Source organism: Sciurus carolinensis, chromosome 16 (assembly GCF_902686445.1).
Source record: "Sciurus carolinensis chromosome 16, mSciCar1.2, whole genome shotgun sequence".
NCBI lineage: Eukaryota > Metazoa > Chordata > Mammalia > Rodentia > Sciuridae > Sciurus > Sciurus carolinensis.
This window is the reverse complement of record NC_062228.1, coordinates 16,133,950-16,148,273: the sequence shown is the minus strand read 5'-3', so window position 1 is coordinate 16,148,273 and position 14,324 is coordinate 16,133,950. Positions and strand designations below refer to the sequence as shown.

Below are 14,324 nucleotides of genomic sequence, written 5' to 3'. Positions count from 1 at the left end.
GTTGTTATAGCTGCCTTGACAAGAGGAATCCAGAATCCTATACTGATAACTGCACACCCACAGTGGCTTTTATTGTAGAGGTGGTGCAGGGTCTATGGTAAAATAATTGGCAAATGAGTGAGCTAAAATTCAAAAACTGCTTCTTCCTTAAGTGGAAGCATTTTAGCTGGCAAGTAATGTAGGATTGTGGCCAAGCCAAAACAATGAGTAGCAGAGGGTAACCTCTCCTGTGGAACAGGTAACAAAATGGAGTGACAGCAGAAGCCCTCTCATCCCATTTATTAGAGAAACAGTAAGAAAAGATACAATGTGGGAAAAACACCAACCATCCTTCACATCAGGCTGAACGAAGCACAGTGATTTCTCCCCTTCACCCCCACCCCCACCCCAATTCCCACCCACATCAGTTTAAATCTTGAGGTTCTTTGATTGGGAGTACCAGTGGAGAGGGAGCTGGATGAGCAGAGGAGCCTTTAAATCCAGCTGTCTCTAAGTCCCAGGAGAAAGGAGCTGCAGGCCCAGTCACTCAAGCAGAAATTTATTTGGTGGGTCTGTGAAGTCGTCGTCCACCTCCCTGTGTTCTGTGTTCAAGCCCCCAGGGAAAGGTCTGGCAGTAGAGGATGACCAGGTCCAAGATGCCCAGGTCAGAGCTACTGAAGCATGGTCCGTTCACCAATGCCACATCTCTAGAGAGCAGTGAGCTGATTCTCCAGTGGGGAGCAGGGGATTACACACGAATTGGGACCTGCAGGCCAATGTATCCCTGAGGAAAAGTCCACAAGAACAATTCAAGAAACTAGTAAGAAACAAGGGGCAGAAAGCTGTGGGACAAAAGCACAGCAGGTTTCTGGAAGGCAGGAGATTCTTTCTCTTGAGGCCAGGATCATTCCCTCCTGCCACAGTCAGTGAGTGTCCCACAAATAACATTTCACTTCAGTCAAGAGAAAAGCAGAGGATAAAGATGGCTCATTTGAACTTGAGCCCCAGCTATGTTCTTCAGACAGTAGCTCCATATCAACCCTTTTGCCTAAGAGAGAGTCCCAACCAGAACCACAGTGCCTGGAAACAAGGTGGTCCTGGAGACAAAGTGGTGTTTAAGGGGGTAACATTCCATTTGGGTACATTGCAGCCATTGGACCACCTGGTCTGGGGAAAGCAGCTGGGTTTGTGCCAGGGAGGCTCCCCACTCTAGGAAATGGGACCAAACTCTTACCTGCAGGGCCATTCATCCTTGGAAAGGATGCTGGGTTTAGACCCAGGGCCCCAGCTGGCCTTGCAAAAGGAGCTGGGTTCATACCCACAGGGCCTGCTGGAGAAGAACCCAAGTGCCCAGCAGCTGACCTGGGGAAAGCAACTTGACCTGGGCCTAATGGACCAGTAGATCTTGGGAAGGCAGCTGGACTTGGACCCTGAAGGCCAGTGGCCCTTGGGAAGTTGGCTGGGTTGGGGCCCAGTGGCCCAGAGGCTCTTGGGAAAATTGCAGGACTTGAGCCCTGGAGGCCAGCAGACCTTTGGAAGGTACCAGGGTTGGAAGCCAGTGTCCCAGAAGACTGAGAGAAGGCAGTTGGGTTCAGTCCCCCAGAACCTGTTCCCCTTGGAAAGGAACTGGCATTTACCCCCATCGGGCCACCTGGTCTTGAAAAATGAGCTGAATTAGGGCCTATGGGACCAGGAGCCCTTGACATGGGAGATGGATTTGGCCCTGGAAGGCCAATTCCTCGAGAGCCAGGACCCATGTTTGGGCCTACAGGGCCAGGCACTCTTGCCATGGTGGATGGGTTTGTGCCCATGTTTCCAGAAGCCTGTGAGAAAGAAGCTGAGTTTGCTCCTAAAAGACCTGCTGCTCTTAGAATAGGGGCAAGATCTAGGCCTTGAGGTCCAGTCATTCTTAAGTTAAGACTAGATCCTGTACCCAAGAGGCCACCTGCTCTGGTGTCTAGATTTGGGCCTTGGCCTAGGCCACCAGCCCTTGGGTTGGGACCAAGACCTGGACCCATGCCACTTGTTCGTGGGTTGGGCCCAAGGCCTGGGCCTGGAAACATACCTGACCTAGGGGCAGGGTTTGTACCTAAAAAGCCTGCTCTCAGATTGGGACTTGGTCCAGGACCAAGGCTAACTGGCCTAGGATTAGGAGGACCATTCCCAGACGGTAACAAGCCACCTGCTCTCAGGTTGGGCCCAGATCCAGGGCCCAAGGAGCCACCACTTCTAGGATCAGGACTTGCTCCCAGGAGACCACCTGCCCTTGGGTTGGGCATAGGACCTGGGCCTGGGAGACCTCCTAACCTGGGGTTAGACATAGGCCCTGGGCCTGGAAGAGCCCCCGTTCTAGGGTTTAGAGTTGGTCCTGGTCCTGGGCCCAAGAGGCCACCGGGCCTTGGAAAAGAAACCGCGCCTGTGCCAGCAGGATTCATCCCTCTTGGAAAAGAAGCCATGCTTGGGTCACGAGCACCAACAGGGAAAGGTGCTGGATTTGAAGCCAACGGGCCTGATGAAGATGGAAAAGGAGATGGGTTCCTTGGAAATGGGGCCAGATTTCCACCAAGAGAACCAGCTGCCATAAGGAAAGGATCCGAGTTCACACCCAGTGGGTGGCCTGTGTTCAGAACAGGACCCCCCTGTGGTCCCAGGGAACCGTCGAGCCGTCCTCGAGGTGGCAGCGGAGCACGAGTCCAAGGAGTTGGCCGCTCTCTAGGGAAAATCCGGGGTTCTTTCATACTTTCTTGGGGACGTTGGTGATAATGGGCTTGGGGCGGGTTTTGAAAAGGATCTTGTTTTTGATGAGTGCTGTCACCAGGTACCGGGTGCCAGTCTCGTGGCCAAGCTCATCACAGTCCTGCTCCCCAGGAGTGTGTTTGACAAGGACTGCAAAAGGTTTCTCCAGATGGATGATTTTCCCATACAGGATATGATGCCCCACGATCAGCACAGGGATTCCCTTTGGCAGAACAAGAACGAGATGCCTGAGGTTCAGGGCAAGGCCATTCAACTCAGGTGCCTTTTAAAGCTGCTCTTGGCAGGCAATGCTGGCACCTTCATTCCCTGGTTTGGCTCTACTATTGTTGAGCAACCACAACGGATGACCCACCCTTGTGCCCTTTTTATTCCTTCTAGCCCCGTGTAAGAGAATTTCCGCTTTCAGAAATGTGACCTCTCCAGAAAACCCAAAGCTAAATTTCCCTGCTACTGCAGAGGTGGGGGAAGAACAAGGAGATAGCTCTGCAGATTAGCTAGACCTTGAATAACAAACCTGAGGGCAGTCCTCACTCTGGGTCCTGGGAGCACCACCTTGGTGTAGCTTGCTTTCCTGAGGCATTAGGCAGGGAAAGAAAAGCCCCCTCACCTCAGTGGTGTAATGTAGGTCTCCCAGGAGGTTTCCAGCTAATCCGGTGCTGTAGCGAGCCTCGATCTCCCCCTGTAGCTCCATCAGCACCCATTCTGCCAGGCCTCCAGCCCCCGTACTGCAAGCAAAGGGCTGGCGGTTACAATATTTTTGAGGGGTGAAGGATGAATAGTGTCCTACACCACCATTCAAGGTCCAAAGAAACTCTTGAGCACAAGCTCTTGGGAAACTGGGCAGTGCTAGGCACTGAACTATAGATGTGAATGCAAACATTAATGCAAGATGCACCTGAGGACCCTGATTCTTCCAGAAAGACATGAAACCTATATAACCCAAATTATTTAAGCTAAATAAAACCTCAAAATGTACTCACCTGGAAATAACAATTTGCACCATGAGCTTTCCTTCTTTAAAAAGCAACTGAAAATAAACTGTAGAGAAAAACAGAAAAAAATAATATTTAAGAAAAAAATAATAGCCAATGACAAAAGGACAGCTAGTATTTACCACCTGTGTGTTAGGTAGGCATTTTCTAATGCTTTAAACACATTACTTTGTTCCATACCAATTCCATAAAGGATAAATTTTCTTACTTTTTCTGTACATTCAGACAAGGTTGCTGGAAATCCTCAATAGCTGGGGTGGGGATGTGGCTCAGTGGTAAAGGCACAAGGCCCTGGGTTCAATCTTCAACACACACACACATACACACAAATCACCATCAACTACAGAATGGAAAAAATAGGTATCACAATTGTCCTCAAGGTTGAAGAGCTACTAAGTCAAACAGAATGTGAAACCAGGATACACACCACAGGGACCACTCTTGAATCCTGTTCACTCGCCTTTCTCAAGGATATTCTATTTTCGACTCTGCATGCTTCTAAAAAACTGAAGAACTGTTAGGTGTTACTTTTTTTCATTGGTAATGATATAAATGTCAGATCTACCACTTGGTTACTTTTAATTTCTAGGTTTAAAGAGCCTTTCTTAAACTAAAAATAAAGTCACGACAACTGAAAAAGTCCTTCTGACATAACTAGTGAATGGTAAGCTAACTTTTTATTCCTCAATACTAGGGACTGAACCCAGTGATGCTCTACCACTGAACTACATCCCCAGGTCTTTTTGAGACAGGGTTTTACTAAGTTGTTTAGGCTGGCCTTGAATTTGCAATCCTCCCACCTTGGCCTCCCAAAGTGCTGAGATTACTGGCTACTGCACTCATTTTAGTAAGCTGATCTCTTTATTTTATGATACCAGGGATTGAACCCAGGGGCACTTAACCAGATCCCCATCCCTTTTTTATATGTAATTTACAGACAGGGTCTTGCTAAGTTGCTGAGGCTGGCTTTGAACTCACAATCCTTCTGCCTCAGCCTCCCAAGCTGCTGTGATTACATGCATGCACCACAGTACCATCTTTTTTTTTTTTTTTTTTGCGGTGCTGGGGATTGAACCCAGGGCCTTGTGCTTGCAAGGCAGGCACTCTACCAACTGAGCTATATCCCCAGCCCCCACAGTACCATCTTGTTAAGATTTTTTTAAAAGAATATTTTTAGTTGTAGATGGACATATTATCTTTTTTTTTTTTTTAATTTATGTGGTTCTGAGGATCAAATCCAGTGTCTTACATGTGCTAGGCAAGTGTTCTACCACTGAGCTACAGTCTTTGTAGACTTACAACAAATGCTTTGGTCACCTTTCACTTAGATATGAAAATATCCCAACATTGACATACTTTCATTTTATACAACAGCACCATCTGGTGGCAAGTTTGAAGTACTGTACAAGAATGAGTGAAGTTGGGACATTTTCTCTGAAGAAAACTGACTTCACTTGCACTTGTGTCTTTCTGGAAAGGGTTGGATTCACAAGGGTTAAGGGGAAGAGGGACCAAAACTACAGTTTCTAAATCTTTCAAATGTACATATGGAGTTTAGTGGAAGGTTATTAGTCCAGTGTTCATCAACTTTACTATGGAAAGTTAACAGGTGTAACTGCTCAAGCTCAGTAAGCACCTGATTAAAATACTGAACAGGTTTATTAATATGTTTATCTTCATTTTAGATCTCCAGAGAAAAGTATACTGCCAGTATAATCTCTCTCTTTTTTTTTTTTTTTTAAAGGTTACCAGGGATTGAATGCCAGGGACCCTTCACAACTGAGCTACATCCCCGGCCCTTTTTATTTTATTTTGAAATGAGGGCTCTCCAAGTTGCTGAAGTTGGTCTTAAACCGGTGATTCTCCTGCCTCAACCTCTTGAGTCACTGGGATTTAAAAGGGGCTCCCAGACCCTTTTAAAATTTCCTCCTGTCTCAGCATCCCAAGTACCTAGGACTCTGGGTCTGTGACACCATGCCCAACTTTCAGGTTTCTTTTTCTTGTTGGTACTAGGGATTGAACCCAGGGGTGCTTAAACTGAGCCACATCCCCAGCCCTTTCTTAATTTTTATTTTGAGGCAGGGTCTCACTAAGGTGCTTAGGGTCTTGTTAAATTGCTGAGGCTGATTTTGAACTTAATCCTCCTACTGTGGCCCGAGTCCCTGGGATTACAGGTGTGTGCCACCATGCCAAGTCCAACTCTCAGATTTCTTGAAGGCAAAAGTGTAACAATTCAAAATCAGAAGGCCTAAATTCAGATTCCAGCCTGGGAGCATGGAACTCTACAGTTTGATCATGACTATGGGGTTAAAAACTAGATTAATGACTCACAGAACTATTGTGATGACTAAATATAACACAAAAAAAATTGCTTTGAAGACCTCAAGTTCTATTGGAAAAAAAAAAGAGCTAATTTTTCACAGGGTGGGATAAGCAAATCAGCATTTTGTCAGCTGAATTTTGACTGTAACTTAGAAAATGGTAGGCATGTTAGCCATGAATCAAAAAAGGCTTGATATGATAACACAACAGATTAAGGAGAGGTTCTTACGAATAAGCTCTTGATGAATAATTATGCTGTATATTTCCTTGATATGTTATAGTAAAATAAGGTGGCTTAAGAAAATCAAGGTTTTCACATTGGTGAATGTGTTCTGGGAAGCTCAAGCAGGAGACAGAAACTATCTGCTAACAACCCAAATCAACTTTTACATCCTTCAGTCACAAGTTTGAGATTGGTATGTATGGACTGCTTAGGAGAAGGGGACACAAAAATATTTTCAGTGCATCTCTCACTTCCTGGACAATTTCCTGTTAGAAAAGGAATTCAGAACAGTGACTTAAGTGGACAAAGGAAAACAGATATTTGTTCCCTGGGATAAGGTGGCCCTTGCATGCCAATCCCTGGGATTACAATGAGCATTGAAGGAGAAAGTCCTGAGTATGTCTATTAATACTGCAAGACACATAGCAATGCACCTAAAAGTAATTCTGTAGCCCATAGCCTTGCCATTCAGTTGCCATACCCTATTCAAGCTGGCAAAAAAGTGACGTACGCTAGATCATCTGGTATGCTTCTGATGTATGTACAAATGAAGTACAAGTCCAGCTGGTAAGAGTTTAGCTCAAAGGAACTTGTGGTGTGGTTTTGTTACACTTACATAATGTGTGCACATGAGGGAGTATTTACCCAATTAAGAAATATAGGTCTGGGGCTGTGGCTCAGTGGTGGAGTGCTTGCTTAACATGTTTGAGGCACTGGGTTCGATTCTCAACACCACATATAAATAAGTGAATAAAATAAAAATCCATTAACAAGTAAAAAACAATTGTAAAAATTAGGGGAAGGCATCCCTTTAATGAATTTTAAAATTCTACTTTAGTGCCTTAAAATATTCTACAATACCTGAACTATTATTCCTTCTCTTGCGTGGAGATTTTTAGGCAACTGTCCTCATGGTTGGAGTAGGTAGGTTTAGCTGGGTACTGAACTGAGGATACATCTGTTGGAGATAGCAGGGACTGTAAGTATGTTTTAGGGGGCAGCTGATTTAAAAAGATATGAGAACTGGGCCTGATGGTGAAACCTGTGATCTGAGCAACTCAGGAGGCTAATACAGAAGAATTACAAGTTCAAGGCCAAGATGGGCAACTTAGTGAGATATTATCACAAAATAAAAAAATAAAAAGGGCAGGGGAAGTAACTCAGTGGTAGAGTTCAATCCCCATGATGGGGGTGGGGAGTAAGAGATGATATGAGAACACACAGCTCAGTCTGTCCCCATTTCCTTGCAAGTGGGCAAAACACACACACACACACACACACACACACACACACAAGAAAAAATACAGGTGGGAACAAAGTATAACATAAATTGAATGACCCTTATCCAAAAACCTGACAGTCTCCAAAACCCAAAAACTTTGTGGTGCTAGGGATTCAAGCCAGGGGTGCTCTACCTTTGAGCTATATCCCCATTTTTAAATTTTGAGATGAAGTCTCACTAAATTGTAGAGACTGCCTTCAACTTGAATCCTCCTCTGTTTTAGTTTCCCCAGTCACTGGGATTATAGATATGTGCCACCATACCAGGCTAAAATATGAAACTTTGAGTATAATGGCAGCACTCAAAAAGTCTCAAATTTCAATGGCACATGCCTATAATCCCAGCAGTTCAAGAGGATTTCAAGTTCAAAGCCAGCCTCAGCAACTTAGCAAAGTCCTAAGAAACTTAACAAGACTCTGCCTCAAGATAAAAAATAAAAAGGGCTGGGGATGTGGCTCTGTGATTAAGCACCACTGGGTTCAATCCCTGGTCCAGGAAAAAAGTTTCAAACTTCAGAGCATTTTGGGTTCATATTAGGTTATGTTCAACTAATGAAAGTTTATGCAAATATTCCAAAATCTGAAAAACTCCAAAATTTGAAACTCTGTTCAAGAATTTTGGATAAGAAATACTTAAATGTGTACAAGTCAAATCCTATTAATAATAACAAATATACTAAAATTACAATGAAAATTCTCTCTGTAACAGATTTCAAAGTCTTCAATCTCAATGAAACACCTAAAGCAATTTCTAGTTGTTTGGTCTAAGATTTGGCTTATTTAGAAACTGTAGCTCTATCAAGAGCAACATTTGAAGGCAGCATGAAGAATAGACTATGTATCAAACTGCAAAACTGAGTGTTAATGGGAGAGTTCCCCCAGCAAGTCTCTTCCCAGGACAGTTCAAGCCCAGATTCCACTACAACCAATATGTCTTTGGTTACAAACAATAATTCCAGTTTGATAGAGTAACTGTAGAACTAGTAATAAATTTCTGTCATGTAGCTTTTAAAAAAGATCATTCAAACTCATTAGATTCCAGAATAGAATCGGTCTCATAAGCCAAAACTGGAGAGATGGGAAGGTGTAGAGAAAATTAAACCTCTTTCCCCTGCAATAAATGATGTCCTCTTACTCCCAATTTCAGAATAGATTAAAAAAAAAAAGTTTTTCTACTTGATTTTTCTAGGCTAATGAGTTAAATTACACTACAGCAAATATGCATTAGATTATGTTCAAAATTTTAACATTCTTCAATGCTAAAAAGTTTATTCTGTTTTTAAGGTAGCCAGAGCACTTGCCCAGCACATGTGAGGCACTGGGTTTGATTCTTAGCACCACATAAATGAATAAATAAAGGTATTGTGTCCATCTACAACTACAAATTTTTTTTTTTTTTTAATGAAAATTAACTAGACTTGTCCTACATCAACCCCAGCCCTTAAGTTAGTGTGGAGGTAAAGCCAGGACTGTTGCTTCTCAGAGGACAGTGTGTTTCAAGGTCCCTGAGTAAATCAGAGCTACAAAGGAACCAGCACTCAAGGAACCAATCCAGACCCAGACCCAAAAGCTTTGGCTTGAATCAGATCAATTTGGGTATGCCTTATGTCACCTGGCTTCTTTCTAACTCTATTGGGAAGTAAATATTACCAAAACAAAATAAAAACAAAAGCAAAAAAAAAAAAAAAAAAAAAAAAAAAAACCTCTAAGTCAAAACACCACCATGTGACTTCTTGAGCGGTCCAGGCACAGAATTAAAAATACAGAAGGCAAAACAAACTCCATTTCACACAGCAATTTTTCCTAACACATAATGAATTCTCTCATTTCACCCTAACAACCACTCTATGGGGTAGGAATGGTCTTCTCACTCCCTTTTACAGATTGAGGAAACAGGTTTAGAAAAACTGAAGGTTAGGCAAATGTTCACACACCCAGAAAGTGGCAGAGCTAGGACATGGGCTCTAACTTCTCTACTCTCACCAGTCCCTTTCATATGCTACTTCTGTAGGAGATCCAGTTGCTTTACAAGTATTGGCCTCATTCTCACAGCATCTCTTACAAAATAGCAAAAAGTAACTTTATAAACTGCTACCAAAGTAGCTAACACATCTGTGGGATAGGCAGTTAAAAACAAGCCTGCTTTATCCATATCCAATACGTGAAGAAATTGATTTAATGCCACTTTCAGAATTCAAAACTTTGCCCTAAACCTCTGCTCCTTAGTAAGGAAAAAGAGGGTAGAGGGCATTCTTTGCCATGGATTCATTTAATCTTTGACAAATCTAAATTCTCTTATCTTTTGCTCTCTGAATGATTAAGTATTTGTTAAAAGATTACTAACGTCTGACTTTTGGTAAAGATCCTGTCAGAGATCCTCATAATGGTAACTATTCCCAAAATTAACTTTGGCAGAAGTATCTAATTAAATATATATAATTAGTAGAAAAACAAAGGGCTTTGACCCAATGATTTAACCTAAATACAAACAATAAATTTTTCTGAAGTCAAATGTTTTATAAGTTTTCCTTAGAACATTTCCAATCATTTAATTTTATTGACTGATTGGTGCTTAGGGCTGAACCCAGGACCTTGAGCATGGTAAGCATGTGCTCTACTAGTTTTAAGTATATGACACAAAATACATCTACAAATTGCTAAGCCAATAGCATTTATTGAGGTTTTTGTCTGGTCCTAGGGTCTACATTTTGTTTAGGGATACACCTGTCAGGTCAACCTGAATTCTACACCACTGATCCTATGTATGACAATGGATTAATTTAACCGTGTAAGTCTCTTGACCAATAAATCAGGCATAAAACACCCATCACAAAAGTTTCTTGTAAGAATAAAATATGCCTAGAAGAAAAGATTAAGTCTTTAGGGTCAAGCTACTGATTACCAGAATGAACTTGGCATTTTTTTGTTATGTCTAATATAATGTTCTCACACTACAACATGTTTTAATGTAATGGACTAAAAATCCAATAAAAGCAGCAGGTCATCAGAATAAGAGTGCATTTACATAATAAGAACAATTCATACATTGCAGCCAGGATTCACCAGACTGCTTTAGGGATTAAGATTTGGAAAGTAATTTCTATCATGATTATTTTTCTATGTGCCTTTGCACCAAATGAACAACTGACAAAGTTTTACATACAACTGAAAACAGATTACCTTTATTAGCAGTGTTATTGTGGTTTTGTGACTGAAGGGAATGGTCTTAGTTTCCAAGGGGATATTGTCTCTTGACAGGCTTATGTTACTAAGTCTAAAATCCTGTTTTTAAATGAGATGCTTGTTCCCTCCAAAAAGGGGCTATGGAGGATAGAGGAACTGAATGCTTCCAAACTTTTCATTAGTGAAGAGTGTGTTCAAAAACATGTGTACATACTATGCATACACGTGGTACTTTCCCATCACATTTTAGGATTCCCATGTTGGAGGGAATCAATTACTGGTATTTGTAGACAATGGGTGAAAAGGATGGCTTCAGTCGATTTGAGTTACTCCAGTTTTCTCCATCTTCTGCTACTCTGCAGCCCCATCTCAACCTTTCCTCCTCTTATTGCCACAATACCCTCTCTCCCCAGCCCCCTTATTTTCTAGCCCACCACATCCTCCTGATGGATTCTCCTCCCATTTCCCCCGACCTTTGCCAACCTTGGCCCCCTCCCACCCTTTCAACTAGAACTACGAGCACTTCCTATTTCTACTCCAGTCCACTTTCTGGAACTCCTCAATCCGCTTCCCCCCTTTTCTCCAACCCGCTCCCGACTACCCCCCAGACTTTTACATGTCTGCCAACATGTTTAACCCCTTCACCTTCCACCCACAGGAACTATTCTCCCTTCCCGTTCCCTAAACTGTCTTCCTCCACATATCCCACCGGAGTGGTCTTATCATTCACCCTTTTCCCAAAGACTCTAAACGGTCTTCCTCTACTACCCTCATTATTTAAATTGTTCCCAGTCTTGAAATTCTAAGCTTCTTCAGGACCCCACCCCACTCTTCTCCCGGCTTCACTCCACCCACAAAAGAACCTGGGATCGCTCTCCAACCACCCTCTAGTCGTCTTCTCTCCCAACAGTCTCTCCATCCCCCATGATTTAAAATGTCCCTTGGAACAAACCTCACAATCCTATCACCCTCCCCCCGCCCTGCGATCACTATTCCCGCTACTTTCTGGGTTCCAGTTCCATCCCACTCCTGCCAGTCTCGCGATCTAGGCTCCCTCCCAACCCGGGGAAGAGCCCCTTCCCGCACATACCTCGAGGTCCAGGCCCGCGCCGCCCCCTTCTCCGTCCTCCGCCCGCGCTCGGCCACCCTTTCCGCTCTTCTCCCGCTCCGCCCCGCTCGCTCGCTCCCTTCCTTCCTTCCCTCCGCCTCCCGTGTCTACACTGCTCCTTGCCCCACGTCTCTCAGCCCTCCCGCCCCGGGCCCGGGTGGGTTCACCCCCACCTCTGCGCTGCCCCCCCGCTTCCCTCCCCCTGCCCGCCGCCCCTCCCCCGCCCCGCCGATCCCCGCCCCTCGGCTCGCCATTCTTCTCCCCGAGACGCGCGCCCCGCCCGGCCCCGGCTCCCTAGCTTCCCGCTCCCTCGCGCCCTCGCCCCCGTTTCCAACTCGGGTTTTGCTCCCCGCGGCCTCCCGTGCCCCCTGCCCGCGGCCTGACCTGCAATGGCGGCCGCCGAGCGCGGCGCCGCGCGGCCAACGGGCGACAACCGAACCTCCCGCCGCCGTCGCCGCCGCCGCGAGCACTGCCTGCGCACTTCCGGCCTCAAGCCGGGAGCACTTCCGGGGCAGAGCTTGAGAGCGCGCGCGCACGTGGGCCGGGGCGGAGAGAGGCGAGCTCCGGGGCAGGCGGTCGTCCGGCCGCGGTGAGTTGGGGAAGGGGCGTGGGGAGAAGGTGTGAGGACCGAGTCAGTAGGGGTGCGGTCCTCTGGGGGCCGGCGCCCCGCAGAGTTCGCCAATTCCCTTGTCTCGAGGTCGAGTGGAGACTAATTCGTAGACCCTGGGAGGAAGGAAAGAGGTGGCGAAGAACTCACGCGCTTTCCAGACTCCCTTGGCCGGGCCGGGCAAGGCCGTATGCACGCGCTCTACTTATGGGTTTCTAACCTTGAAGGTGGATGAGAGAAGGGCGGACCTGCCCTGATCCAGTAGTGTGTTGCCGGGTAGGTGCTAGACCATGCAGCCAGAGTAAATCACCAAGTTCTGTCGCCTCTTCCCTAAGGAACTCTGGATTCCCCCTTAAGTATCAACCCCATGTCACTACCTTAGATTTGGGTCTGTAATTTGCAGACAACATTCAGTAGAACTGGGGGGAGGTGCTTACTAAAATGCAGATTTTAGTAAAAATTCCAAGAGGTTGGAATTCTGGAACTGTGAGCAGGGCCCTTTGGAGTTTATTTGCAGAAGCATCCTTATTTAAACTATACTGAGCTTCTGGAGATTGATAGGTTCTTACATGTGGCACGAAAGCTTCATTAGATATTTAGGAATGAACTTCAGTGAGATTTACTTGGAACCTTTCATCCAGAACAGTGACAATATGGAACTGAGTACATGTGACATATTACACTTAATGTTTAACAATAATGACTTTTTTTTCCCTCCCTAGGAATGGGTGAATTTAAGGTCCATCGAGTACGTTTCTTTAATTATGTTCCACCAGGGATCCGTTGTGTGGCTTACAATAATCAGTCAAACAGATTGGCTGTTTCACGAACAGATGGCACTGTGGAAATTTATAACTTGTCAGCAAACTACTTTCAAGAGAAAGTAAGTCATTCGGGAGACTGATTTGGTGTTTCAGATGTTAATTTCTTAAATTCAGTTCTACAACTTGTGAGTCTTATATTCAAAGAAATCAAATGACTCCCTACTGCTTATAGTAGTTGTTTAGAACTTCAGAATTTCTGTAATAACCGTGAGATTTCTTGTCTGACAGAAAAGCTCAAGAGTTTTTGTTGTTGTTGTTTTAATATTTTTTTAGTTGTCAATGGACCTTTATTTTGTTTATTTATATGCAGTACTGAGGATTGAACCCAGGGCCTCACACATGCCAGACAAGTGTTCTACCACTGAGCCACAAGCCTAGTGCAAGCAACAGCCCCAGCATGAGAAGCTCAGAGTTTTGACCTTTGTGATGTGGTTAGAAAAATCCTACCTAGTTTATTGGCATATCACTGCTGCTTATCATTTGGAAACAGGTTTACTGGATCTTTTAGCCACAAGGGAAATTGTGTAGACCATTGCAACTTTGATAAGAAGACATTTCCTGCTGGGTAGTGTCAGTACCTGTTTCATTGTCAGTTAGAAGAAATGATGAAACATTTTAATATCAGAAACTTTTTTAAAGATTTTTTTTTTAGTTGTAGATGGGCATTTATTTATCTTTATGTGGTGCTGAGGATGGAACACAGTGCTCACATGTTAGGCAAGTACTCAATCACTAAGTTACAACCCCAGCTCCTTAATATCAGAAACTCTGATGACAGGAAGATGTGTTCCTAAGTTTAGCTGTCTGAGAGAATGTTGACTTAAATGCCATACTATATTTGGGAACAAAGAACATTTAATTAGAGGAAACATCCTTTGGTTATACACAGAGGACTGTTAGCACCATTTTTTTCAAGGACACCAACTACTAATTTTCTTCAGGTGCAACATCTAATTCGATTCAAAAGAGAAGAGATGGGTAAATGATTGTACTTAGTTTCCAGCAGCCTCATACCTGGAATTTAGGCATCTGTAAATGTTTCTAAATG

At 44.3% G+C, this 14,324-nt stretch overlaps 3 protein-coding genes across 6 annotated transcripts in view; 1 reads left to right on the top strand and 2 right to left on the bottom strand.

The window, feature by feature from the left end:
- Window positions 1-397: 397 nt before the first annotated feature.
- Window positions 398-2,717, bottom strand: Derpc (DERPC proline and glycine rich nuclear protein). The gene has a single exon (XM_047527811.1). The coding sequence runs from the start codon at window positions 2,715-2,717 to the stop codon at window positions 1,095-1,097; it is 1,623 nt and encodes a 540-aa protein (XP_047383767.1). The 3' UTR covers window positions 398-1,094.
- Chtf8 (chromosome transmission fidelity factor 8) lies at window positions 2,714-12,325 on the bottom strand. Of its 2 annotated transcripts, none has more exons than XM_047527812.1 (4): window positions 12,230-12,325; window positions 3,717-3,774; window positions 3,344-3,461; window positions 2,714-2,938 (listed from the first exon to the last, which is right to left on the bottom strand). In XM_047527812.1, the coding sequence occupies exons 2-4, from the start codon at window positions 3,737-3,739 to the stop codon at window positions 2,714-2,716; spliced, it is 366 nt and encodes a 121-aa protein (XP_047383768.1). In that variant the 5' UTR covers window positions 3,740-3,774; window positions 12,230-12,325. The 2 variants fall into 2 exon arrangements, with proteins under 2 accessions (XP_047383768.1, XP_047383769.1); XM_047527813.1 differs by lacking the exon at window positions 12,230-12,325 and adding an exon at window positions 11,828-11,875.
- Utp4 (UTP4 small subunit processome component) overlaps window positions 12,283-14,324 on the top strand; it is a 27,243-nt gene continuing 25,201 nt past the window's right edge. For 2 of the 3 annotated variants that reach the window (XM_047527806.1, XM_047527804.1), the window contains exons 1-2: window positions 12,283-12,434; window positions 13,175-13,335. In XM_047527806.1, the coding sequence (XP_047383762.1) occupies window positions 13,177-13,335 (159 nt within the window). In that variant the 5' untranslated portion in view covers window positions 12,283-12,434; window positions 13,175-13,176. The other variant, XM_047527805.1, reaches the window with a different exon arrangement.

Bases quoted from the DNA above. Each gene is read 5' to 3' on its own strand.
- Derpc (XM_047527811.1), bottom strand. From the start codon at position 2,717: ATGAAAGAACCCCGGATTTTCCCTAGAGAGCGGCCAACTCCTTGGACT.
- Chtf8 (XM_047527812.1), bottom strand. From the start codon at position 3,739: ATGGTGCAAATTGTTATTTCCAG. The intron at 3,462-3,716 runs GTGAGTACATTT...CTTTGCTTGCAG, and splicing joins GTGCAAATTGTTATTTCCAG to TACGGGGGCTGGAGGCCTGG. The intron at 2,939-3,343 runs GTGAGGGGGCTT...GTTCTGCCAAAG, and splicing joins ACCTACATTACACCACTGAG to GGAATCCCTGTGCTGATCGT.